At 45.7% G+C, this 27,211-nt stretch overlaps 1 protein-coding gene across 12 annotated transcripts in view; it reads left to right on the top strand.

The window, feature by feature from the left end:
* DMD (dystrophin) overlaps nt 1–18,703 on the top strand; it is a 2,018,590-nt gene extending 1,999,887 nt beyond the window's left edge. For 6 of the 12 annotated variants that reach the window (XM_043570321.1, XM_043570318.1, XM_043570316.1 and 3 more), the window contains 3 exons: nt 3,416–3,508; nt 11,639–11,670; nt 16,412–18,703. In XM_043570321.1, the coding sequence (XP_043426256.1) occupies nt 3,416–3,508; nt 11,639–11,670; nt 16,412–16,423 (137 nt within the window). In that variant the 3' untranslated portion in view covers nt 16,424–18,703. The remainder of the gene's footprint in view (nt 1–3,415; nt 3,509–11,638; nt 11,671–16,411) is intronic. The other 6 variants (XM_043570319.1, XM_043570317.1, XM_043570315.1 and 3 more) reach the window with 1 other exon arrangement.
* The last annotated feature ends 8,508 nt before the right edge of the window (nt 18,704–27,211 follow it).

Raw genomic sequence — 27,211 nt, 5'->3', positions numbered from 1 at the left:
ATGGTATGTAACAGTCACCTATTGCCGTGTGACAAAATAATTACAAAATCCTCAGGTTACATATTTCTCGTTCATGCACCTCTTGGTTGGCTGGAGTTCTGCTGCAGCTCATCTAGGCTTGACTCCAAGTTGTAGGGTGGATTCAGGTCTGTCCCACCTCCCTCTCCTCCTTCCTGGATGAGTAGGCTCTCTGGGCCATGCGCTCCTTACAGGACATCGGCACAAGAGGACAAGCCCAACAACCCAAGGACGTTACAGAACTCTCCTTCTATCTGCCAACATTCCATTGGCCAAAGAAGGTCACGTGACCAAGTCCAACTTCCTGGGGCAGGGAAGCATGCTCCCCGCCAGTACTCGGTCACTCCCTTCTGTCTACACTGACCTTCTTGCTGTTTGAGCAAGCCAGTCACACTCCCCTCTGAAAGTCTTTGTGTTTGCTTTCCTGTCTTGTATATCCATGGGTCATGCCCTCACGTGCTTACAGTTTTTGCCCGACTGCACCTCATCAACGAAGGCTTCCAAGATTCCCCTTTCTGAAGGTTCCCCACTCATCCTCTCTCGTGAAGGTTCCTCACCATGTGACATACCTAACTTACTTGTTTAGACTGTGTACCTCCATATGAATGGGAGTTCCATGGATACAGGGCTTTTTTGTTGTTGACTGCTATCTCCCCAGCACGCACAACAGCACCTGACATAGAGTTGGCTCTTGATAAATGTTAGTATAAATAAACTAATCTTGCCGTGTGGTCATTTGTATGGCTATTTTTTTAGACATTTAAAATCTGGCTCAATATCAAAGAATCCAGTGGTGTTGCTCAAATTTCAGGTGTCATTTAGCAGTTTTCACTTTTCAGTATAATTGACGCAGAAAATATGAGCCGTCAAGCATGTTTCAGCGTCGATTCAGCTCTACTCATGCACACACGTGAGAACTCTGATTTTGATTCTTAAAAGGAGTAGTTAAGCCCAGGGGACTTTTTACTTAGTGAGGAAGTCTTGAGCAACGAAGAAAACAAGAGGATACTTTATTCGTGTATGTACTGTGCAGGATGCACGAGGCACTTGAAAAATATTTGAAGGGATACCTTCATCACTGTCCTGAAAGTTTTCCATTAAAGCAAGCCAATTTTAGATTTGTACTTGGACACTCGGATTTGAAACTTACAGATAATAGTTCATCTGTAAAGATGAACCTGGTCGACATCATTAGGTTTATGCTTTAAACTTTGATCCCTGAAATAACTGAGGCAGAGGAATGCCTACCCCATCCCTGAACTGTATTTGAATCTCGCCACACTTCTATTCAGTTCCTGGAGCTCCAGGGTAATGTAATTCACCTGTCAGGCTGGTCATGCTTGCCTCTGTTGGTTCTGATTTATTCTGTAAGGCGTATTATCGCTAAAGCAGACTTACTGCCGTTCAAAATGCCTCATGTTCCACAACTTGGCAAAATTTGCATCAGTAATGGGATGAAGACGTGTATTCACCCCTGCAGGTGTCAGGATTCTGTTCCTGCTGGCATTGTTTCATTCATTCCACCCTCACCACATAATGGTAGTTTGAACTCTCAGGAAAAAAGAAATTAAAGGTGCTCTATTTCATTGTTTTCGTTGCTAAACACATAAATAGAAGGAAGTTGTGTGTGTGTGTGTGTGTGTGTGTGTGTAGATTGGTAGGTAGCTACTGTAACTTCTTTTTCTATCTTGGGATCTTAACTTTCACCACTTATTTCTTGTCCTTAGTATCTGAAAGAGGTTTTCTTTGGTATATTACCATGAGACTCACAGAAGTAGAGGCTCTTTGTCTGTCCTGTGCCCCTAAGCTCTCCACCTTGATGTTGACGTACAGCCTTAACATCCACTGGGATAGGACTCTCTTTGCGGTGAACATTGGGCCAAGCATTGTTTGAGCTTACACTTAAAAAAAAAAAGACAAGGTGAAAACTTAGTAATGAATGCAGGATTATAATCGTAAATGAAGATCCCAGTGGCATAGACAAAAGGAGATAACAAGCATGTTTACGTCACTAAATCGCCGGCTGTCCAGTCACTTCCAAGTCCGATGTGAACCTGAGGTTGTCCTTAAGCATCTTCATTACTGTTGATCTGGAAGCAAGGTCTTGTTTTAGATGCAAGTGACACTGTCCTGAACGAATAGAGCTTGAACTTAAGAACATCAGAAACTTAGTTTGCAGAGACTTTGAGAGTTGCAAGTAATTTTGTTCTCAGTGAAGAAATCTCTCCCTTGCTGCAAATGTCTGAGGTGCGTTCCTGTCAACCCATGAACCATCATCAGTAGAGACATACAGATCGACATCATCTTCAAGAGGACTCCCTATCTCAGACGAGGACCGTCCATCCCTAATTCCTTTTTCTTCCAAAACATCCTTCTCCCCTCCTGTCAACAGATTCTTAAAAATGAAAAAAAAAAAAAACAACAACCAGAATTTCCCCTTTAGAAGCCTCCAAAAACACGATGATGATAAAGTAGGTCCGTGTAACAAAGAGGAAAGGAACATTACTCCCCAGTATCCTCCGTATCCACAGTCCTTAGAATAGTCATATTTCACTCCCTACATAGGTCACGTGCAACTTTTATTTCTCCCTATTTCATTGGACTTTAAAAGTGCTTGAGTTTTATTTGTTACCTTTGGTTAAATGTCAAAGGAAAGAGTGGAGAAAACACCTCTGTCTCCGCTTCTTCCTTTCCTTCCTAAAGTGCATGCAAAATGTCACATTCTTAGTTCCTTTCGTTGAACAGGCACACTGCAAGGGTCTAATAATTTTTTCATTACAAAGGAAAACATTTCACCTTTATTAATGGGGCCTAAGAAACTTAGGTCGATTTTATCTTGGCTTCTAAACAGGTAAACCATTTCCTTCTCCCAAGACCAGAGTATAGATCCCTGCATGGAGTTCTTCCCTTGAAGAAGTCATTCCCCAATTATGCAGCTTGAGGGGTTATTTTTATTGATGTTATTTATGAGCGAATGGAAATGATTCTAAAATGACTTTTTAAACATTTTTAAAATTTTTTAAAAAATGTTTTTATTTATTTTTGGAAGAGAGACAGAGCGCAAGCGGGGGAGGGGCAGAGAGGGAGGGAGACACAGCATCCGATGCAGGCTCTGAGCTATCAGCGTAGAGCCCAATGCGGGGCTCGAACCCACAAACCGGAAGATCACGACCTGAGTCAAAGTTGGACACTTAACCGACGGAGCCATCCAGGCACCCCTTATTTTGTATTTTATAGTAATCTCTGCACCCCATCTGGGGTTCAAACTCATGACCCCAAGATCCAGAGTCACATGCCCTACCGACTGAGCCACCCAGGCGCCCAGACTGGGCTTTTTCTCAAAATGTCTGTTTTCCGGAAGTGTAACTGGCCATTGTTTGTGCTTGCTTTCGTTAAGGCGAGGAAGACCTGCTCAGTCCTCCCCAGGACACAAGCACAGGGTTAGAGGAAGTGATGGAACAGCTCACCAACTCCTTCCCTAGTTCCAGAGGTAAGGCCCACGACGTGCAAGTAACTCACACCTACTGGAATTAGGCCCCTCATTTCTGTACCCTAGCCCGCGTATTTCCCGTGTTTAAGGAGGCACTTGCTGACAGAGTGCCAGTCTGGGGTCATTGTGCGAAGAGAATATTGTTGAGTGTCGAGTTCTGGCTTGGATGACTGAATTGACTGGTTCTGGATGCTGGTTGAATTCAAACACCTGTATACCAGCGTTGTCTCTAGAAATAAGACTATCGACTTACACGTTATTTTACTTGCTTTGCGCATCAGTCTGAAGCGTTAATTACGAGATAAGATAGCTTCTTCTTAAGAGCAACGATGATGTGACTTTTACAAAGAAATTCACGCCCCGATGGCACCTTTGCCGGGGACACACAGTCGATACGCGCGATACGGTGAAATCCAGAACGTGCTTAGTATATGGTTGGGGGGCGGCGGGGGGGGGGGGGGGGGGGGGGGGGGGGACTCTGACTTCCAATCTGATGCCCTTTATATTTAAAAATTGTATCTTACCCCATTTGTTAAATACAGGTACAGCGAACTCTTTGTATGCTACTTTGTTGTTGACTTCACTTTCCTAGGTGGAATACCATCTCTGTAAAGAAAGATGTTAATTCTATTAATGCCTCTATTTCTCACCGTCACTTTGACCTTGCGTATTTTGCCCCTCCTATAAAAGCAGCATTTTCCCCCCGCCAGATTTTCCCACTAGCCTGTAGGAGCTTCAGATGTCTTCCTAGCATTTGGGAGTGTTTGTTTTACTTTATTGCTGTGACATAAACCAGAGTCACTGACCCACCTCCCTTCAATGAATAAAAAGAATGGCTGTAGTCACCTGTAAGCAAGTAGATGGAACACCTCGACAAGCCAAAGCGGAGGACACACGTCTCGGTGGGCAGGGATTGGCATCCCTCGTGGGCAGCCCCGGAGGGAAGGGCAGCAGAGAATCTGGCTGTTTGTTCCTCTCCGTAAGGGCCACGAGGAGGGTATTTTGAGTCCTGTGTTTTTCTGATCTTGTTGTTCAGTGTCCGCTCCCGGTGGCCGGGTCCTGGCTCTTTGCTGTGTGCGTGAACGTTGCACGGTGCACATTAAAAGCACTGATGTTCTGATAGAGCGTTGCTAAGGAACTGTTGCGGGAAGCTAATTTTAAATGTCTGCACCAGCCATCTTTTCCCTGCTGAGTGCCTCTGATGTGTTGATTTTAACACCTAAAAATCTCAGCTGTCTTCCACCCACCACCCCCACCTCCATCTTGACTATCTTAGCTGTCTTTTGTCCCTAGATGCCATGGTTCACGAGAAGACCACATGTTGGTTTGATGTAAATCACATGCTCTCCCTTTTGGCCCGTCAGCTTTTACCGGCACCTGACTTTGGACCGCTGGAGGTGTTAGGGATGCAAAGAAATGCCAGATTCCTTGCCCTCGAGACGCTTACGGTCAACTGTGGACTTCCGAAGTTCACATTAAAGTATAGTATTACTGCTCTGACCTAGGGCTCTAGGACATGAGGGAATCCCAGAGGCACCCTTTTGGATAAGAGGGGTTAGCCTCAGGCACAGCGAGGGTCTTCCTCAAGTTCACACAGCCAGAACTTTGGGCCCCACACGTAGCACACATTTCGTTGAGGCCATCCTATCCCTTGAAGGTCACAGATGGCTTCCTCGTCCCAGACCCTTAAAATGAAAGCTCGCTTACCTGCTCTGTGGGAAGTTGGTGGCTGCTTCGTTGACGCCCTGGGCATTTCCTCCCCATGTAAACTAGAGTCGAGTGGAGGCCATAGAAGGGCCCATGGCCCCGCTTCCCTTCAGGCAGCCTTTGTGTCCTGGGCCTGTGGCCCATCCGAATTATCTTTAAGTCCTTTGCACAGTCTCCCTGCATCCCCCCTTCTAGTGCGTGAAGCTAGATACCACATGGGGATGGAAGAAAGCCACCTGGAAGAGGGCAAATTTACCTCCTCCGATTCACGTGGTAGTTAGCACCTCTGACGTTAAATTTCCTTCTGTGATGGTGATCTACTTCTGTGGAGACTTGGGGGAGCTTTAGGCCACCCCGATAGCGTTTACTCACTTCGCGCTTAGAGAAGCATACCTTCCACCGAGTGCTGATGTGAGTTCTCAGAGGATAAGGAGGCTTTGTCTGACCAGTTCCCTTAACTGAGTTCCTACCTAATAGTAGGCCGGTAGCCTGAGAGAAGTCATTTATTTTCCTGAGGAAAGCAATCAAGATCTGGCCGTTCTTTCTGTGATGCTGTTACCTTGACTTCTTTTTTTTCCTTTTTTGCTACTTCCTGCCACGTTAGGCCTTACCACTGAGCCCCTACTATTGCGCACCCATTTCCAGCGTGTGGGGGTTCCTCTCACGGCACCGAGCTATTTGGACACCATCTACGCAGAGAGAGCATCACATGTCCCAAGTTTAGGGCTTCAGTCCCACAAGACTGCCCTCCCCCTTCACCTGGGCTTCTGACCCACTGTAGACTTAGGGGTTCCAGTGACCCACTTCTGGGGTGTTACGGCGGCTCACACAACCCAGAAACGCTTCCTTCACTAGATCAGCGTGTATTACGAGAGGCCAGAACTCCAGAACAGCCGGACGGGAGAGGTGCACAGGGCGAGGCGTGGGGCAAGGGTGTGCAGGTGCCGTGCTCTCTCGGGGTGCGCTGCCCTCCCAGGACCTCCACTGTTCACCAACCCAAGAAGTTCTCCCTCCCCCTGGGTTTTCAGGGAGGCTTCATTCCAAAGGTGTGATTGATCACATCATTGGCCAGTGGTGAGGCAACTCAGTCTCCAGCACCCCAGTTTCCCTCCCCGGAGGTCAGGGGGTAAGGCTCAAAGTTCCACCCCCCCTAAAACCCAGGGTTGGCTTCCCTGGGACCCAGCCCCTATGTTTAGGTGTTTTCCTAGGCTTGCCTCATTACTTCAGAGGAACTTTCAAAGGTTTTAGGAGCTCTGTGCCCTGAAAGGGAATTGAGACCTAATACGCACTTCTTCATTCTAAATCACAGTATCACAGCTCGTTTCCCTCAAGTTCAACTGGATAAAAAGTCTCAGTGGCTTTTGACCTTTTTGACCACTCTCCATAGTAAGAGAAACATTTCACATCTCAAACTGGATTAAGGACATACGATACATTGGATGTGTGTATGTGTGTACAGAAACACATACGTATACACCATGTATATACGCCACAGATATATGTGTCTGGTCACATGTACGTACGAAGATCAGCAAAGTTTCGGGAAGCACTGCTTCCTATACTACGTAGAATGCACACCGTGTCTCTGCATCAAAATCAAATGCTGGCTGCAACCCACTGAACTGATTTTCGGACGCAGTGGTTTAAAGAATACCGATCCAAGTGATCTCAGTTTTCCTTGCCCAGATGAACATCTTTTTTAAAAGAAAGTTACACTTATTTGAAACATTTTGCCATGGAAGTTTCTGCCAAGACCTTCCTAATAGCTTAGAGGACGCTGTACTTTTACTCTGAGTCGGCCACCCGTGTTCCCATTGCTGTGTTAGGATGAATGAAGTTCACGGTTGCTACAGCTGGTTCGGACAGCTGTGTGGGTAACTCGGGACAGATGCCGGAGCCAGAGGTCTGACATTTAGTGGAAATGCGCTGTTAACTACCACCTCGTGGTTTACTTAACCCTGCTAGATAATTGCCACCAGGGGAAAAGACTTTTTCAATAGAATAGTATGTTTTTCAGAAACGTAACGCATATCCAGAGGGGAGTTGTTGTGCATTATACGTTTACAGCTTTTTTGTTGCCGTTGGCCACAGTTTTGACTTCAGGCTCAAGTCTTAAGGTATCCACTAATCCTCGCCTCGCCTTCTCACCACAAGTACCCGGAAGCCCAAAGTGCCTTGCTCATGGCCACTCACCAAGTGAAATTAGGCTCCTGATCTTATCTCGCTGGCCTTGCTGAACGGTTACCCGAATCAATCAGGGGGTTACGTGCCTGCCTCCTAGCCAATATAAATTTCAGGGCACTCAAGGTGTGAACCTGTGCATGTTTAGCTTTGTGGTGCTATCTTTCCTGGTGAATCTCGGGATATAGTTAGTTATTCACAACCACTTGAGGGATTTGAGCGGCTCAGTGTATATTAAACACAGAACGTGAGCCAACTTCTATCGAATCTGTCTACCAATAAGGTGTCCCTCCGTCTGTTAAGTATCTGTAGAAGTGGAATTCCACTGTAATAAAAATCGTTATCTACTATAAGACACTTTCTGATTCTCCACCATTCTACAGGAACAGGACATGGGTAGAATGAACAACAAACATCTTTTATTTTTTTTTTTAATTTTTTTTTCAACGTTTATTTATTTTTGGGACAGAGAGAGACAGAGCATGAACGGGGGAGGGGCAGAGAGAGAGGGAGACACAGAATCGGAAACAGGCTCCAGGCTCCGAGCCATCAGCCCAGAGCCCGACGCGGGGCTCGAACTCCCGGACCGCGAGATCGTGACCTGGCTGAAGTCGGACGCTTAACCGACTGCGCCACCCAGGCGCCCCAACAAACATCTTTTAAAAATAAACAATTTCAGTGATTCGCCCCTATGTCTCTGAGCATCTCACATCCTAACAAAAGTGTTTTTCTGTGTGTGTGCATTTACGGAAAAAATGCTTCCCTTGTCAGTGGTATGGGATTGGCTTCTCTAAAAATGGGGTGCCGCTCTATACTAATTAACGAACGATAGGCTTCGAGATAAGCTCGTACTGCAATAAAGACAACTTACAGCACAGTTAACAGTGCTGTGCAGGCATTCCTGCTGCCTGTACAGTCTCGTACCTGCTGACCTGTGTGCCGCGTTTTTACCCCCAACGTCCACGCCATCCCCTCATGTTACCCAGCCCTCCATAAAGCCCACACGCATTCTGTCAGATGCCTCTAAATTAGCAACCCAACAGCTTTACGAAACCTGCCATCTTCTCAAATTCAAGTCTTGTCTGTGGTTCTCTTATGCAAGCACAGCATAAAGACGGAAGCATTCATGTGCCCCCTTTCAGGCACCACTCTGTTTCCCTTTAGCTTCCGTGCATTTTGAGCCGTTAGCCCTTTATATACCACGGGCCGACAAACTACAGGCTAGGAGCCAAACCTGGCCCACTACCTGTTCTTATAAATAAAGTTTTATTAGAACAGAGCTATACCCCTTCACCTAGGCTCTATCTACGGTTGCTCTCTCACTCCAAGGGCACGGTAGTTGTGGCAGAGTTGAACATTTGCTAAAGAGACTGCGTGGCTTGCAAAGCCTAAAATATTTACCGTCTGGCCCCTGACACGCACAGCTTGCCGACCCCTGCCTTACGCTGTTGCGGTCCATTCTAAGCTCATTACATACGCACAGTTAACACACTTCGGTGCTGGTCAACTTTCAGCTCAACAGAAACCGTGCTTGTGGATGCACGTGTGTATTTGTGTCCACGTTCGCCAGAGACCATACGTGCTTTAAGACTGAAAGTATAGCCGTTTGAATCTTCTTTCGCTTGTGATAAAACAGGAACCCTAAAAAGGGGCTCGTTCTTCCTGAGCTTTTTAAAACAGTTGGTAAACTGAGATTACAAAGCTGAAGCTACCCCCGAAGTGGTAACGTCTTGGGATTCTGACCCTAAATGATGAATCATCTCAAATTCATGCTGCGTGAGGAAACTTGACTTCTCCAGACCCGACCGGGCCCTTTACTCAGACTCAGGACTCCCCCAGTGTACTTCCTTTTACTCCTGATTCATTTCCTGACAACATATCACAGTGCCAGATGGACAGCCTAAGTGAAGGTTTTAGGAAACTCATTTCCGAAGAATGTATTTGTGAAATAAAACTTATCTGGCGCTTTTATTTGTTATTTATTTTTACTGGTAGAGAATATGTTTAAGCGGTGCAGCCAGTTAGCCTGTATTTTGTCACTGGAGAAACTAGTCCACTGCAGCGGAAAACGTTATTTGTTTTAACTTTGTTTAAACAAAACGCGGAACTTCCTTTTGTACTGTGGGAATGAGCACATCGGGACCCAAGCGATGAGGGCGGATTGTGAAAGAGATTCGGATTGACGTAGCTCCGGAAGGTCCGTTGTACGTGAAACGTGGTTTCTGAAGAAGTGCCCGAAACAAAACCCAAGTAATTTGGGGCATATTCGGTAATGACCAGCAGATACCAAGCTCTGAATACGGCTTGGCGTAGAATAAAGACAGGTAGCCCTGATCACTCTAGGAACCATAATTACATTCTGAGACTAAATCCCGTTACCTTCTAACGGCAGTCTTTCCTAAGGCTCTTTAGTTTCAGAAATAGACCCAAGTTACAAGCCAGTATAAGTTACCGGCCCTTGGGACGCAAGTCAAACGGTAATGGGCAAGGCCAAGTTGCCTAAAACACCGAAGAACTCTTGACCATGATCTCGTGGCTACCTTACTAATTCATTTCAGCCCGTCTTTATCAGATGCCCATAGTGTTGGGGTGCAGAAGTTATTGGAGCTAGAGAGGACGGCTAAGCCACATATGGGCCCTGCCCTCAAGGACTCACAGCCCTGTAGGGGAAGGTAATAAATTCCACCACCAGACAGTATAACCATGAAATAGAAAGATTAGAAAACAAAAAACTTGCTCAAGGAGTCCAAAGCAATGGATAAGTCACTCATGCTGGGACTCTTTTGAACTATCAAGAAGGAAATGAGGTTCTCTTCCCTCTCCTTTTTCCTGTCATCTGGTCTGGGCCTACCACTGGCAACACCCACCGCTGAGGAGCCAGTGCCCTTTTTTCTCTCTTCCCTGCTTTGAGGAACGTCATGAATACCTTGGCCGTGCTTACGTGGTCGAGCGTGCAGTTTTCATACTTGTAAGAAATCTCGGCGTCACGTGGGAAAATTCAGAACGAAGGAAAAGAGGGAGGGAGGAAGGGACGGAGAGTCCTACTTAGAGAACCTGTAAATGCGTACTAGAGGTTTTAGACCCTGACCTTGAATTTGGAACGATTTCTTTTGGAATAGAAGTTCCCTACTTCTTTGGTCTGCACGAGTAGTCCTCACATCGTTGTGGGGTGTTTCGGTCCTTGCCGCCCCTGAGCATGGTGGACCCCGGGGGAAAGGAGGTGACGTACTAGGGGTTCTCGTGGCTCCGTCCTACATTCTGGGATTTCACCTCAGACTGTCGCAAGATGTGTCTCACTGCTCAAGTCGAAGTTTGAAAACCAGTATTTCACCCGGAGGCCCTCGTGGTCAGAGGAAATTGCAAGCCCAAGACCTGCTGGGTATGGTCAGAGGTCCCGAATTTTCTGTCCACTTATGGATATTATCATACAAGATTTTATCAGAACCTGCTCTCTAAGCATACCCGTGGAGGATTCCATAAGACAAACAAGGCGACTGGGTCTTTAGCCACTGACTCTCAAGGCGCCTGGTACCTGTCGAATTATGGGGAGGAAGTTAAGTTGAAGGCTCATTCCCGGATCTGGCTCTGTGGCTTGCCCATTAGTGGGGCTCCTCTCCTTCCCCCCCACCCTCCCCCCCGCCCTTTTTTTCCTTCTCTTTTCTCAAACGCCCCCCCGCCCCCGCCACCACCCCCCCCGCCCCCCGTCATCCTGGGCATGCTCGGCCTCTGCCAGACAGAACAGATTGTCCCAAGGGGATGGAGTCTCGCTTCTGTGGCGTTTCGCCTCGCATTTGGGGTGCAGACTTTTGGGACACACAGTCAGCTGCTGTTCACATCCCAGGAAGTTGGGAAGTTGAGAGTGAAGAGATGGGGATTTTTGGACGTGCAGCTTGAGGTTCTAAAGCCGTCCTTGAAAACAAGGCTCACTTAGTCAGATTTCTCCGCTGTGCTCGCTTCCATCCAGTTTAACACATGAACTCTATGGATTCTGTAAGTGATGTCTCCTGGATCATGTTATCTGTTTACACTGATTTTAAGTGTATGTAAAGGTTATTTGACTGGATGTGTCTTTCGGATTTTTTTTTGTTTGTTTCGGTTTGTATTTTTTTCCAGAAGGGAATAAATGAATTGTCATCTCAACATTTGTTTGGTGAAAGCAGCAAAACGGGTATGAAACTGTTTATTTATGCATTTTTTTTCTTTTCTGATATCTCTGCCTCTTCCTCTCTCCCGTTATTAAAGGAAGAAATACCCCTGGGAAGCCAATGAGAGAGGTTAGTGAGATTCAGGCTCACGGCCATGGCTTCTGTGTGTCTCATCACGCTTTCTATGTTTGGCGCTTGTGTAAGAATTGTGTGTGTGCACGCGCATGTATGTACTACAATGTGTCATCACGTAAGGATGGTAGTCACCTCTCCACTTGCAGCTCATGAGGAACATTCTTCAAATGTTCACTGCCATTGTCATCACCATGACGACAGGAGCAGGGGTTGGGGGGAGCAGGAATCTCTCTAAAATGGCAGCCCTGTGGGGTCCCCAGGTTGGAATCCTGCGGTTCATCGTCTCTCGCCATTTGTCACGTGAACAGAATCCTCAAAACAATGAATTTAGCCTTGAACATAACCGATGAGTCGTGAAGTTTCTGTCTACTTCCAGGACCTTAGCATTTTCTGCCAGTGCCCTTGGTTTTTATTCTTCCAGAATGAGTTCGTTTTGTTTTCCTTTTTCCTCATCCCCACCCTCCTTTCCCACTTCAGCTAACTTTTTGTTTTTTGGGGGCACTTACTGGGCCAAGCACTGTTGTAAGCACTTGCCATCTTTTTCATAGTGTAATCTTCATGACAAACCTATGAGGTAGGTACTCTTATTAACCCCATTTTCCAAATAAGGAAACTGAGTCCGTGAGAGAGTACGTAAGCAGGGTGTTCCAAATGACAGAGCCAGAATTTGAATCCAGGCAGTCTGGGTCCAGAGCCACACTCAGTCTTAATCGCCGCCTTAGCAAATGGTGTTTGAAAGGCCCGTGTCATCGCACCTAGCCCTTTCGAGAGTGCGCTTTCTTTCCCTGGCATTTGGAACCAGATAGAACATGTCCAAGGAGGGATAAAAATTGAATGTTGGAGCCTTGAGGCTTTTTCTCAGCGCCTATTGATGGGTTCGAAGCGGGTAAGATACAGTACTATCACTGAACGTGGCTTGAGATGTGACAGGCAAAGCTCCTTCATACTTCTGTCAGAAACATTGTCTCAACATTGCATTACCTGATCAGCGGCTATTGGAGGACAGTGTTGAGTGACAGCTCAAGTGAAACAAGCTTGTCCTTACCTAGAGTTTAGCGTGAAGGATGGCAGAAGGAAAGGTCCTTGATGGGTAGCGCTAACCTATGCTGTTCCGGGACACAGGTTGGACAGGTAGAGAGTTCTCATGTGAGAAGATTCTAGATCCTCAGCAACAGGATAGCCAAGAGTCATCCCGGATTCATTTAAACATAAGGAGTCATACTGGAAAGTCTGCCAACACCATGCCATGGAAGTCTAATGAATTGAACGGTCCTTCCGTGTGTCTGTACCCATGCTTTCTTCCAAGGCTGGGGACAGTGGGGTCCTGGGGGGGGGGGGAGTGGCAGGCTGGGAGGAGAAACTGAGGACACCCGAATTGGTGAAGCAGTGAATGCTCCTGACCGTTTGCCTGGCTCACATACTTCTTAGGTGAGGCTTCTTGGGTTCATTCTTATGGTAAGTGCCCCTTACGATTTATTTTGACGTGCTATGAAAAGTTGCACCTTAATTTTGACCACCCTGAACGTGTTTCTCTCGTGAATGAATTTTACAACAGGCCAGCAATACCTAACATTCGAGTCACACAGGCATCTGGAAACTTTACTACCTGAGTTGTATATTCGAGTCAGACAAGTTTCCAGAAATCCAGAGAACCAAAGTGATTTTTTAGTGCTACCAAAATGACCTCACATGGACAGTAGATTAGATATTTTTTTCAAAGAGTAAATTACAGAGAAGGAAAACACGAATTTCACTGCAGTATTCTGGCCTTGCTGTGGCCAACTGAATGCGAACCATTTACTTGGGAACTGTATTTTTAACAATTCCAATCACTGTGGAAGACAACTCCCTCCGGCCGTGGGGGCTCGTGGGACTAAATGTGTTGTGGTTAGCGCCAACTTGGAAAACCCCACGACCGCCCTCATGTTCGATGCATGGTGCCTTTGTGTTCAACAATCCTTGCTTAAGAATGGATTAAATTAATACTTTCTACAGACGTATTTTTATGTCACCTTGTGCCTGAAGCTGACTGCAAACCCCTAAATCCTGCCTGCCTTTCAGTGCCCCTCACGTTCCTGTCAGGTAAAATTAATGACCTCACTAATGTTCTGCCTTCCACACATGGATAACCTTGTAGACCGTCCAGACAGGTTAAAGGCCACCTGGCGTTTTGTGGGCGTGGGTGTGGTGTATTTAAGAGTAATGAACGTCTCTTGTACCTAGTAACTTTTTAAAGAGCAGACACCCCTAGAAGTGATGCCTCTGGAGAGTCTCGAGCATTTGCCTTCCGGGTAGTAAACTGAAACACCATTGCAAGGAATAGGAGCGGCACGTACGTGGCTGTATAACCCACGAACGCACTTCCTCTCGAACTGCAGTCCATGTTCCCTAGCCCACAAGCTAAAGCGAAATAGGTACTTTTTTGATTATGATCAGTAAGCCAGCGGGGAAAAGGAGTTCGTCCCTGTTCGGTTTGGGTTTTCTAATACATGTTCTGTCTCCCAGGTGGGCTAGCCCCTAGTTGGATGTGGGTGATGAGAAACAGTTCGAGTTCTAGTCGCTTACCAGGTTGTAAGGGTCTCAGGTTTTGTTTTTCCTGGCCTCATTAATAGCTGCGAAGACTGCAAGTCATTGAAAACTTGCAGCTAGTCCACACGAGTGATTGGGTAGATCTCCCTGGGTGTCCCGGCAGTCCAAAAGAGATACGAGGGGGCCGCTGGGTGGCTCAGTCGGTGAAGCGTCCGACTTCGGCTCAGGTCGTGATCTCGCGGCTCATGGGTTCGAGGCCCGCATCAGGCTCTGTGCCGACAGTGTGGACCCTGTTTGGGATTCTCTGTCTCCCTGCCCCTTTCCTGCTCTCTCAGAATAAATAAATAACCTTAAAAAAAAAAAAAAACAGATACAAGGGAAGCCCTTCAACCTGGCAGCATCAGTTAAGTGTCTGTGCTCTCAGGAGCAGCCAGGGGCCCACCGTGTCCTCCAGCGGTTTGTATGGTTTAGAAAAACCAAAGCTGATTTCCGTTCCTCACTGAGGACTGCCACACTGCTGGCTCACTCGAGGAACGGTACACCTGCTTTGCTCCAAGTTTTTCTGTTTGCAGCCTCCACCAACATCCAGAGTGTTTTGTTGTTGTTTTTTTTTAAACAGCCAGTTCTCATTGGAACTCTTCGCGTTAATACAAAGCTCCCCAAGAGTTACAAACTTCATCACCTCCAAGCCAATGGCAGAATGGTGTTCAATTTGTTCTAAGTCTTAACTTGATCTGGAGCCATCGCTGGGCAGGTGCCTGCCTGTAAATCCTCCGCAGACCCCTCCCCCTTGCTCTCATTTAAAAAAATTTTTTTAATGTTTATTTATTTTTGAGAGAGAGAGAGAGAGAGAACGTGAGCAGGAGAGGGGCAGAGAGAGAGGGAGACACAGAAGCCGAGGCAGGCTCCCGGCTGTGAGCTGTCAGCACAGAGACCGATGTGGGGCTTGAACTCAACAACCTCAAGATCACGACCTGAGCCGAAGTCGGACGTTGAACCGACTGAGCCACGCGGGCGTCCCTCTGTCGTGTGGATTTTTAAAATGCTGTGTCTCTTGAAATAAATATGAGAGCAGAACACCTGCCCTAGTCTATCTTTAATGTGTACAGGGATGCTAACACTGATGAGAATGTATATAAAGTTGATACATGGCAAAGTAGTAATAGCCTAGTAAAGCATTTTTAGTTCCAAAGGCAGTGCTCCAAGAGTACAATGATTTAGTAATGTCCGCGAATTAAAATTAGCCACATGAAAATATGGGACACGTATGAAAAGGCAAGTCATAAACTCGGACTCAAATGATCTGACTCTACATCTGAATTTGGCCACAGAGTACCAGAGACACTGCAGCTTTTGTGCTCCCTGCTGGGGGATTCCTGCTAGGTCATGTCACATTACTACTAAAAGGCTGTTCTGATAGTCAACCCTCATTGAGGAGGAGAACAAAAAATGCATTCACAGGATCCCCCAATCCATGCTTTGCATGTGGGTCGGATCATAATTAGGCTTGAGAGCAATTTGGAATGAAAAGGGATTTTTTTTTTAAGAAGAAGCTTCCAGATTCAAAGGTTCATATCCCAAAAGGTCGATTCCAGAGTTTGTTTTCCAATTCCAGTAAAAGCAGAGAGCAAACAGCCTCCTCTCCCGTGGCCTCGGAAGGAGGCAGCGGCTGGAGACGGCACGGAAATGAAGACTCCATGTCTTGGTCACGGTGGTGGCGATGATCATGGCAAAGGCGGTAGATAGAGTCACGGTGGCCGCGGAGGTAGTTGGGGTGGCGGTGGTTTGGGAGTACAAAACTTTGAGTACAAGGACACAGTACGGCATCTCCCACAACAAGGTGGAAAAGGGACACCCCGTCATGCAACACTCCTGTTATCAAGGGAACCTTGTGCTTCCCCCGTGCAATCCTTTTGCTAGATCCTTCCATGGGGAAGATGAGTGCACTCGCTGACACTCGTCCACGCAAACGACCCCAGTAGCCTGATCCGGTAGTAAGCCGATACTAACCACGCAGAATGGCTTCATTAACAAGGCTTTGCTTCTTCCGGGAAAGTGGTGACAAATCCAATCGTGTCGTGTAGACCTCGATGCGGCTTCTGTGTTGTCTTCACCTAGAAGTGGGGAAGGATTTCCCGAACGGCAGAGAGTCAGGCTCCCGTTCCCTGCACCTAGTGTCAAGTCTTTCTCTCTCTTTGTTTTCCAGGACACAATGTAGGAAGCCTTTTCCACTTGGCAGATGATTTGGGCAGAGCGATGGAGTCCTTAGTGTCAGTCATGACAGACGAAGAAGGGGCAGAATAAATGTTTTACAACTCCTGATTCCCGCATGGTTTTTATAATATTCATACAACAAAGAGGATTAGACAGTAAGAGTTTACAAGAAAAAAAAAATCTATATTTTTGTGAAGGGTAGTGGTACTATACTGTAGATTTCAGTAGTTTCTAAGTCTGTTATTGTTTTGTTAACAATGGCAGGTTTTACACGTCTATGCAATTGTACAAAAAAGTTATAAGAAAACTACATGTAAAATCTTGATAGCTAAATAACTTGCCATTTCTTTATATGGAACGCATTTTGGGTTGTTTAAAAATTTATAACAGTTATAAAGAAAGATTGTAAACTAAAGTGTGCTTTATAAAAAAAAAAAGTTGTTTATAAAAACCCCTAAAAACAGACACACACACACACACACACACACACAGACACACACACGCACACACACACTTGGAGGCAGCGCATTGTTTTGCATCGTTTTAGCGTGACAGCCATATGAAATCCATGCTTTTTTCTTTTCTTGCATATTAAAGATAGGACACTTCCTCTAACACCACCAGATGATTACTTCACAGTGCTCTTTTTGGAATCCCTGGCCGAGTGGGACTGGCTGTGGTTTTTCGCTTCCTGCATCTATATGTCTAGAAGTATGTAAATACTGTAGGGATATAGATACATAGATCTGAATTTGTGGAGACCTTTGAAATTTCTTGTTCAAATGACCTGGCCACTTCCTAATGCAAAGAGATTGCCTCTGGTCCCGCAGGCTTACCTGCTTGGTCTAGAATGAATTCTCCCTGGAGCCTGAAACCAGGGGGCAGCTACCACACTGAAACACTGTCTGGGGCCCCAGATGTTTCTCATTTGCAACTTTCCACTGACAGCGACGGTACCGAATTTTTGCAAAGGGACATGTGAATGAATACACAGGACTTACTGTGTCCGAGTGATCCGTTAGCTGATACATTCAGCTTCCGGCCGCTGGCAAGGCCACCGTCTACATTTAATGATGCTTCAGCGCAAGTCACGACATCAGAAGACATTTTTCACGCGCAGACAGTAGGAGATCCTTCTGGTAGGCCTGGAAGGCTGTGGATGGCCAGCCGATCCCTGCGAGGGAGGGAGGCCACTCTTGAAGTAAAGGGCTGGATGAATGTTCCTAACCACACTGAGAGATCTTGGTAAATACAACGAATTCCCTCTGCCCTCTTCTCACAAACAGCAGTGGTTATTTTAGGGGTTTTTTTCTTTTCTTTTTTTTTTTTCTTTTTAAGGGCTTTCCCCATTGCAATGAGTTTTTAAATGCCCACAAGACTTCATTTAAAATAACCCTCGGGAAAATGTGTAAGACAGCCTCATCACGGTGTGTTACTGTTAAATATCCACCCACAAGCCCATGAACTTGGTTGCCCTTCTTCACATTTCTCTACAAGCAATTCCACGCAGGTTTCTAAGGGGGAACGGAGACGGATTCGCGTGTCCCGAAAAGTACTCCAAACCCTTGGCTGGTGGATGAGGAAGGTTAACGATACAAAGATTGTTCAAAAAGAATAACCCAAGAGGACTAACTGGTAGGAACAAGCTTTACTCTTTCGTGTTCTTAGCCTTTCATTTTTTTTTTTTTTTTTTAATCATTCATTCAATAGAAATCACCGTGTGACCTATTATTTTGCAAATCTGTTACCTCTTAGGTCAAGTGTTAACTTTTGGGGAGTGGGTTTTGTGTATTATTTTATTAATGATAATTAACATCCAACATGGCTTCTCATGCTATTTCTACCTCACTTTGGTTTTGGGGTGTTCCTAATAATCGTGCACACATGCTCTCACCCACTTGTCTCCCGTGTCAACATTTTTCTCGATTTTTTTCCCCCCGTTGTAACTTCCACAAGAAAACCCAAAGCTCTACGGTAACAAAACGACCTGAAGATTCGGTTTTAGTCTTGCATTTTTTCCTTTATGTGACACTGGACTTTTTCCTTCACCCACAAGTTTGGTTTTTTTTGTTTGTGTGTTTGTTTGTTTAACCAGGATTAAAAACAAGGGGTTGTGTTCCTTCCTACTAAGCGGTTTTAAGTTTCCTTCTAAAAGCAGAGGTAAATAGAGTGCATAATTTTATTTTCATCTTTTTGTTTTATCTTTTAGACATTAGTTCTGGAGTGAGTCTGTCAAAATATTTGAATAAAAATTGAGAGCTTTACTGCTACATTTTAAGCATAATTTGGACATTACTTCGTGTTCTTTATAACCACCAAGTATTAAACTGTAAATCATAATGTAACTGAAGCATAAACATCATGTGGCATGTTCTGTCATTGTTTTCAGGTACTGGGTTCTTACTTGAGTATCATGATAGATTGTGTTTTAACACCAACACTGTAACATTTACTAATTATTTTTTTAAACTTCAGTTTTCCTGCATTTTCACAACATATCAGACTTCACCAAATATATGCCTTACTATTGTATTATATTACTGCTTTACTGTGTATCTCAATAAAGCACGCAGTTATGTTACAAAAAAAAAAAAGTGTTGAGTGGGGTGCTTTGTTTTTCGTTGTTAAAGATGTAATACCGTCACATGGTTGAAAAGTGAAAAATCGAGAAAGCCAAATGGTGAAAATCCCCTATTCCCAAGCCGTCCACACTGGCCTGTGAGTGAATGTTGCTTTCTTGTGTATCCTTCCACACTACTATTATCGAGAAAGCAGTTAGCAAAGATCTGTGCCTCCTTATGTTTTTTTTTTTACCACACCTAAGATCGCTTTCTATGCACCCAGTTATATATACCTTGCTTTTATGGGCTCAAGAGAGCCAGCCACTCTTAATTATATTGAAACAATTTTTTCCGTTTGAATATATCAAATGCTTTCTCGTTTTTTTTTTTTATAGCTGTCTAATAATATCCCAGTGTATGTTAGTGGGATAGTATTTAGGCTGTCCTCTTTGGTAGGATATGTGGGTTGTTTCCAGTCTTTTCCTGTGACACAGAATCCTCCACATCTTCCATTTCATCAGGACACCTGTGCAAAACTTGGGCCGGGGGACACATTCCCGTAGCTGAGATTTCTCGATCAAAGGCGGCATTTGCTTCTCACGACACTTCCTCACAGCTGAAGGGCAGTCTGAGCGACGGGGGTCCCACCTAAAAGGGTATACCTCAGAACTGGTTCTGGGGAGGATAGCCCTCCTACGCCCAAGTCACGATCACCACAGAAGGAGATCCCCTCACCCCTGCCCCAACTGCAGAGGAGGCTAGTGAAAGACATTGCAGAGCACACTCTGGATGTAACAGGAGATGGTCAAGCTTATTAAGAATGATACCAAGAGAGGGGCGCCTGGATGGCCCAGTTGGTTGAGCGTCTGACCCTTGATCTTGGCTCAGGTCACGATCTCACAGGTTGTGGGTTCAAGCCCCACGTCGGGCTCTGCACTAACAGCACAGAGCCTGCTTGGGGTTCTGCCTCTCCCTTGCTCTCTGCCCCTCCTCCGCTAGCAAGTGCTCCGTCTCTCTCAAAGTACGTAAATAAACTTTAAAAAATAAAAGGGACGATACCGAGTAAGTATGGCATCTCTGATAGGAATCGCTGCTCAGTTTCTCCAGGTGGGCTGATGACACCGGCCTGAAGGCCACATACGCCGAGACTAATTTTCGCCATATTGCCATCAATCATTTATCCCTCCCACCATAACCTCCCCAAACCTGCGCTGGTTTCAGAGACTGGCTGTTTTGACGGACGACTGCACGGGGAGGACTGTGAGGAGGGCGTTTGGCTCTCCGCTCTCCGCTGGGCACAGGCCGGCGGGGAGGGAATCGTTTCGCTTCCGATGTAGAATGGATCACGCTGGTGCAGATTGTGCGCGAGCAAGCAAAATGCGTGTTTGGGGGAAAGTACCAAGACGAGTGGCTGTCTTCTGTGGAGCCGAGCTGGGATCTCCCTGATTTTGCAGTCCTCTGACGGGGGAACGAATACACAAACCGGCGCGGTGCACGTGCAAAGACTTCTCTTCCCATGAAGGGTAGCAAGGACGTGCCTCGGATTCTTTCCCACGGTAGCAAAGCCCCCCCCAGACTGGGAACCACAAACACATTCTCCATCACTCCTTGGGCAGCAGGGTGCCGGGAGCTCATGAACTCCCTTGATAACCTGCGAGCGGCAACACATCTGACTTTCCATACGAAACAATATCCTGTGAGTGGGGGGGGGGGGGATGTCCGAGCGTGGCTTTCATAGGCAGCAAAGATTACGTAGAGTAACACGAGGCTTCAGTTCTGTACCTGTAGGTATGTATGTGCATCTGCGTTATTTTACACACACACACACACGCACACGCACACGCACGGGATCAAGTTTCAGCTCTTCCAGGACTATTCTAACTCAAGCTAAAAGAAACATGACAAGACTAGCGCCAAGAACCCCTATCTCCCCTTTATCCCATTTCGACAACTGTTTACACATTGCACCATTGACTTTCTCCTTCCATATATAGTCTATTTGCCTCCTGAACCATTTTGAGAGTTACGTTTCAAGCATCATGCCCCTTTATGCTTAAATACTTCATGTGAAGTTTCTGAGAACTAGAACATGCTCTTGCATAAGCACCTTATCATTATCGGAATAAAGAAACTAAACACATTCAACAAAGATACCGTCTACACAGCCATATTCAACTGCTGTCAGTTTGCAATGTCTTTTGTAGTTGTGTGTGTTTCCCTGATCTGGTCTAGGATCTAAGTCACGATCTTGTGACATTTAGTCAGGTCTCCTTAATCTTTGATGGGGAATGGTTTCTCTGCCTTTCTTTGGTTTTTGGTGTTTTTTTTTTTTTTAATTTTTATTATGTTTATGTATTTATTTTTTGAGAGAGGGAAAGAGAGAGAGAGAGAAAGCAAGAGACCGAGCCAGGGAGGGGTAGAGACAGACCGAGAGAGAGAATCCCAAGCAGGCTCCGTGCTGTCAGTGCCGACCCCCAGGCGGGACTCGAACCCACAAACTGTGGCATTATGAACTGAGCCAAAACCAAGAGTCAGATGCTTAACCAACCCAGCCACCCCGTTTTATATTTTTAATGTTTGTTTCTTTTTGAGAGGAAGAGAAAGCATGTGAGCAGCTGAGGGGCAGATGGCGGGGGGGGGGGGGGGGGGGTGGCAGGGAGGGAGACAAAGACCGAAAGCAGGCTCTACACTGGAAGACCTTGACCTTTTTTTTTTTTTTTAAGAGTACAATCCAGTCACGCTGTAGGATGTGCCTCAATTTTGATTTGTCTTTTGCGCCCTTCACGATCAGATCCAGGGTATGTGTTTTAGCAGGACCAGGACATGAGGCATGATGTGCCCTCAGCACACCGTAGCAGGAGGCACGTTAATGGTGGTCGGTGCCATTCTCTGTGATGTTCACTTTATCCCCTGGTGAACGTGGGCTCTCCAGGTTTCTCCACTTGGCATACATTTTGAAACCTCATTACGCTTAAACCTTTGGGTTCACCTGGGAAATCGCAGTATTTTCCTATGTGCTCGTGGACACGATCTGTGTCAAATAAGCACAGTCACTTGCAGAGAGACAATGCAGACTTGCAGAGATGGCAAGAGAGCAGCCTTCCGAATTCACCTGCTCCCGCGGACACAGCGCATCCACAGCTACGCGCAGGACAAGTCCCTCTCAAAGAAACCCGGAAACTAGCCGAGCGGCTCCTATACGCGTCAGGCCAACGAGAAAAACGACAGGAGAGGCTAACACACGATCTCGCCACAAAGCCCATCCCTCAACGTGGCGAGACACACAACCAGGAGGAAACTCCCAACCCCCGGCTTCTCCCTGGGGGGGGGGGACGGGTGGGGACCCCACATCTGGCACCCCAACTTCCTTGAGAGCTATGGGACCCCAAGACATCTGGGTTTGAGAGCCAACGGGGCTGATTCCCGGGAGACGCACAAGGCTATGGGGAACTAGGAGACAGGTGTGAAAGGGTTCAAGCCCACCCGGCACGGCCGGTCCCCTTGAAAGAGGCCCCGGTGCTTATATTAATAGCTGTGGCCCAAGGGGCACGCTTCTAATTTAACGCACGTCCAGGGACTGACTACAACACTCCCTTGCCGGGAATCCTTGCCGGGATCTCCCAGCAAGAGCTCCTGCTCATGCGTGGCACTCCGCTTGCTGCGGCCACTGGCCAGGGGATGCTCCTCCATCCTCTGGCCCGCGGGCCCAAGTGGGCCCCCCTTCGTGGGTGCCACAGGCCCATGACAGACAGAGAAATGGTTCTTCACCAGCTGTCCTCCCGGGGTGAGGCACAGAGGTGACATACAGAAACATCTGGTCCTTCCTTAAAAGAGGCCCATTTGTTTACCGTAATGGCCCCACGTGGCCTGAGAGACCAGCTTCGAATTTCACAGACACGCAGGGGCAGACCGTGATGCTCTAGAGAAACCAGAGGATGCCATCTCTGTGCCGTCCCTCTGTTTCCCTCCAGCTCACCGGTGTCTCCCATAAGTCCCAGGACTTAAGAATACCATAACTGGGGGCGCCTGGGTGGCTGGGTTCAGCATCTGACTCTTGATTTCGGCTCGGGTCACGACCTCGTGGTTCCCGGATTCAAGGCCCACATCCGGCTCTGTGCTGACAGTTTGGGATTCTCTGTCTCCCCCTCTCTCTCTCTGTCCCTACCCCACTTGCTCTATGTCTCTGCCTCCGTCTCTCTCTCTCAATAAATAAACTTTTTTAACAATTTAAAAAAGAATACAATAACTGAACTGAAACACTCAATAGTGTTCAACAATAGGGTCGATGAAGTGTAAAAAGACCCCCATGAACTTGGCAACAGGGCAGTGGAATTGATCCAGAGGAGCATGAACAAAAACATAGGAAAGTGAAGATCGCTCGAGAGACTTATGGGACATGGCAAGTATTAGGAGGGTCCCAGAGGAGGACAGAGAGAAAGGGGCAGAAAACTACCCCAACCTCAGGAAGAGAGAGAGACCTCCAAATCCAAGGACACCCAGAGAGTTCCAAAGAAGATGAGTTAAAGACAAGAGAACTCTTAAAACTGCAAGGGAAAAATAAATTGTTACATTCAAGGGAACGCCCGTAAGACCATTAGCAGATTTTTTTTTTAGCAGAAATTCACAGGCCAGAAGGGAGTTTCATGTTATATTCAAAGTGCTGAAAGAAAAAAATTGCCAACCAGAATACTCTATCCAACAAAGTTGTCCTTCAGAAGTGAAAGACAGAGTTTTCCAGAGAAGCAAAAGCTGAAGGAGTGTAGCCCCAGACGGCCCTTCTAAGACACGTTAAATGGACTGCATAAAGCTCAAACAAAAGGGCACGGATTAGCAACAGGCAAACCTGAAAGTAAAAATCTCACTGGTAAATGGTAAATAGTTGAATTCCGAGTAATCTAATGTAACGGCGGTGGGTTAATCACTTACAAATTTAGTATGAAGGTTAAAAAACCAAAGTATAAGTGACTGTAACTTCAACAGTTTGTTAATGGGTATACAAAACAGATGTAAATTGTGACATGAATAATATAAAATGTGGGGGTGAAGGTGAAAACGTGGAGCTTTAGAATGCATGTGAACTTAAGTCGGTAACGACTGAGAATAGACTGCTATAAATGTAAGATGCCTTATGGAGGCCTCCTGCTGACCAGGAAGCAAAAACCCATAGTCAATACCCAAAAGATAAAAAATAACGAAGTTAAGCATACTGCTATAGAAAAGCATCATATCACAAAGGCAGAGAACATGCGAAGAAATGAACAAAGGAATTCCAAAACAACCAAAAAACAATGAGCCAAGTGGCATTAAGTCCATACCTATTAACAATTACTTTAAATGTTAAGGGACTAAATTCTCTAACTGAAAGACAAAGAATGGCTGAAAAGACTTAAAAAAAAAAAAAAAAAAAGATGGGGCACCTGGGTGGCTCAGTCGGTTGAGCGTCCGACTTCGGCTCAGGTCATGATCTCGCGGTCCGTGAGTTCAAGCCCCGCATCGGGCTCTGTGCTGACTGCTCAGAGCCTGGAGCCTGTTTCCGATTCTGTGTCTCCCTCTCTCTCTGCCCCTCCCCCGTTCATGCTCTGTCTCTGTCTCAAAAATAAATAAATGTTAAAAAAAAAAAAAAAAAGACAAGACCCAACGTTATGCTGCCTACAGGAGACTCACTTCAGCATTAAGATACACGTAGGCTCAAAAAGGAATGGACAAAGGTGTTCCATGTCAACGAAAACCAAAAGAAAGCTTGGGTGGTTATACAGGTAACAAACACAACAGACTTTATACCAAAGACTGTAGTAAGGGACAGAGGTCATCACATAACGATAAAGGGGTCAATCCGACCAGATACAGTATTTGTTTCTATTTATGCAGCCAACATAGGAACGCTGAAATATAGGAGGCAAGTATTAACAGACTTAAAGGGGATTTCAATTTCCCCCTTTTACCAACGGAGAGATCATACAGACAGAAAATCAATACGGAAACATTGAGCTTACACGTATATTAACAAAACATCCCATCCAAAAGCAGCTGAATACCCTTTCTTTTTAAGTGTACGTGTAACATTCTCCAGGATAGAGCATACATTAGTCAATAAGACAAGTCTTAATAAATCTAAGAAGATTGAAATCATATCAAGCCTGTTTCCTAAACACAGCGTTATTAAACTAGAAATCAATCATGAGAAAAAAAACTGGAAAATTCACAATTATGTGGAGATTACACAGCATAGCAAATTCAGAAAAAACTCACTACTAGTAAGAAGATGAATCAGTAATCAAAAACCTCACAATAAGTAACAGTCCAGGACCACATACCTTCAAAGGTGAATTCTACCAAACATTTAAAGAAAATTAATACCGATCTTTCTTAAACTCTTCCAAAAAAATAAAAGGGGAAATACTTCCAAACTCATTTTACAAAGCCAACATTCACCCGACACAAAAACCATACAGCGACCCCGCAAGAAAAATCAATTATAGACCAAGATCCCTCATGAACACAGGTGCAAAAATCAACAGCAAAATATGAGCAAACCAAATTGAGTAATACGTTAAAGGATCATATACCATGACCCAGTGGGATTTATTTCAGGTCCGCAACCACGGTTCACCATCCACAAATCAATGTGATAGACCACATGAACAAAATGAATGATAAAAACCATCCGACCATCTCAAAAGATGAAGAAAACACATTGACAAAATTCAACCACCATTTAGGATAAAAACTCTCGGGAGCAGGTGCTACAGACAGAACACACCTCAACATGACAAAGGCCAATATCACACTCAATGATTGAAAAAAAAAAAACAATGAGAACTCTTCCTCGAAGATCAGAAACATGACAAGGAGGTCCACTCTCACTACTTGTATTCAACAACGTATCGAAAATCCCAGGCAGAGCAGTAGGTCAGAAAAAGCAAAATTCAAGGCATCCCAATCAGAAAGGAAGAAGTGTGACTATTTCTATTTGCAGATGACCTATCGGCAGAGAGCCCTAAAAAACCCGAAAACGCCCACCAAAAACTATAGGAGAAAACCCCAACTTCAGTCAAGTTGCAAGAGCAAAATGAGCGTACACAAATCGGTTGTGCTTAGCAGAAAGAGATATTAGAAAACAATCCCCCTGGGGCGCCTGGGTGGCGCAGTCGGTTAAGCGTCCGACTTCAGCCAGGTCACGATCTCGCGGTCCGGGAGTTCGAGCCCCGCGTCAGGCTCTGGGCTGATGGCTCAGAGCCTGGAGCCTGTTTCCGATTCTGTGTCTCCCTCTCTCTCTGCCCCTCCCCCGTTCATGCTCCGTCTCTCTCTGTCCCAAAAATAAATAAAAACGTTGAAAAAAAAATTTTTTTTAAATAAATAAATAAAAAATAAAAAAAAAAAGAAAACAATCCCCCTGACAAGAAATAACAAGTGTTGGCAAGGAAGCAAAGGGCAATTGCGTGCGCTGTGGCGGGAATGTCGATTTATACAGCCACTGTGGAAAACAGTATGAGGTTTCTCAAAACCTTAAAAAGAAAACTACCAGGGTGTCTGGGTGGCTCCGTCAGTTCAGCGTCCAACTCTTGATCTCAACTCAGATCATGATCTCACGGTTGGCGGGATGGAGCCCCGTGTTGGGCTCTGTGCTGACAGCATGGAGCCCGCTGAAGATTCTCATTCTCCATCTTTCTCTCTCTCTCTCTCTCTCTCTCTCTCTGCCCCTCAGCCACTCACACATACGCTCTCCCTCTCTGTCGAAACAAACCTTAAAAAAAAAAAAAAAAAGTAAAAAGAGAACTCCCTCATGATCGACCAACTGTACTTTTGTGTATTTATCTGAACAAGATGAAAACAACCAACTTAAAAAGCTATCTGTACCACCATATACGCGCCCTCCTTGTGGCATTATTTCTAACAGCCAAGATATAACCTAAGTGCCCCTCGATAGACGAACGGATAAAAAAAAGAATGAAATCTTGCCATTTGCAACAACGTAGGCGAAACTTGAGGGCATTATGCTAAGTAAGTCAGACAGAAAAAGACAAATACTGTATGATCTCACTTATAGGTGGAATCTAAAAAGAAGCCCGGTGCTCATAGATACAAAGATAGATACACAGAACAGACACGTGATTGTGGGGGCAGAGAGTGGTGAAGGGGGTCAAATTTTCATTTATAAAATAAGTTGCGGGGATGTAATGTACAGCATAGTGACTATAGTTAATACTACTGTGTTGCATATTTGAAATCGC

The sequence above is a fragment of the Prionailurus bengalensis genome, chromosome X, assembly GCF_016509475.1.
Source record: "Prionailurus bengalensis isolate Pbe53 chromosome X, Fcat_Pben_1.1_paternal_pri, whole genome shotgun sequence".
In the NCBI taxonomy this organism is placed as follows: domain Eukaryota; kingdom Metazoa; phylum Chordata; class Mammalia; order Carnivora; family Felidae; genus Prionailurus; species Prionailurus bengalensis.
This window is presented reverse-complemented; position numbering and strand designations above follow the sequence as displayed.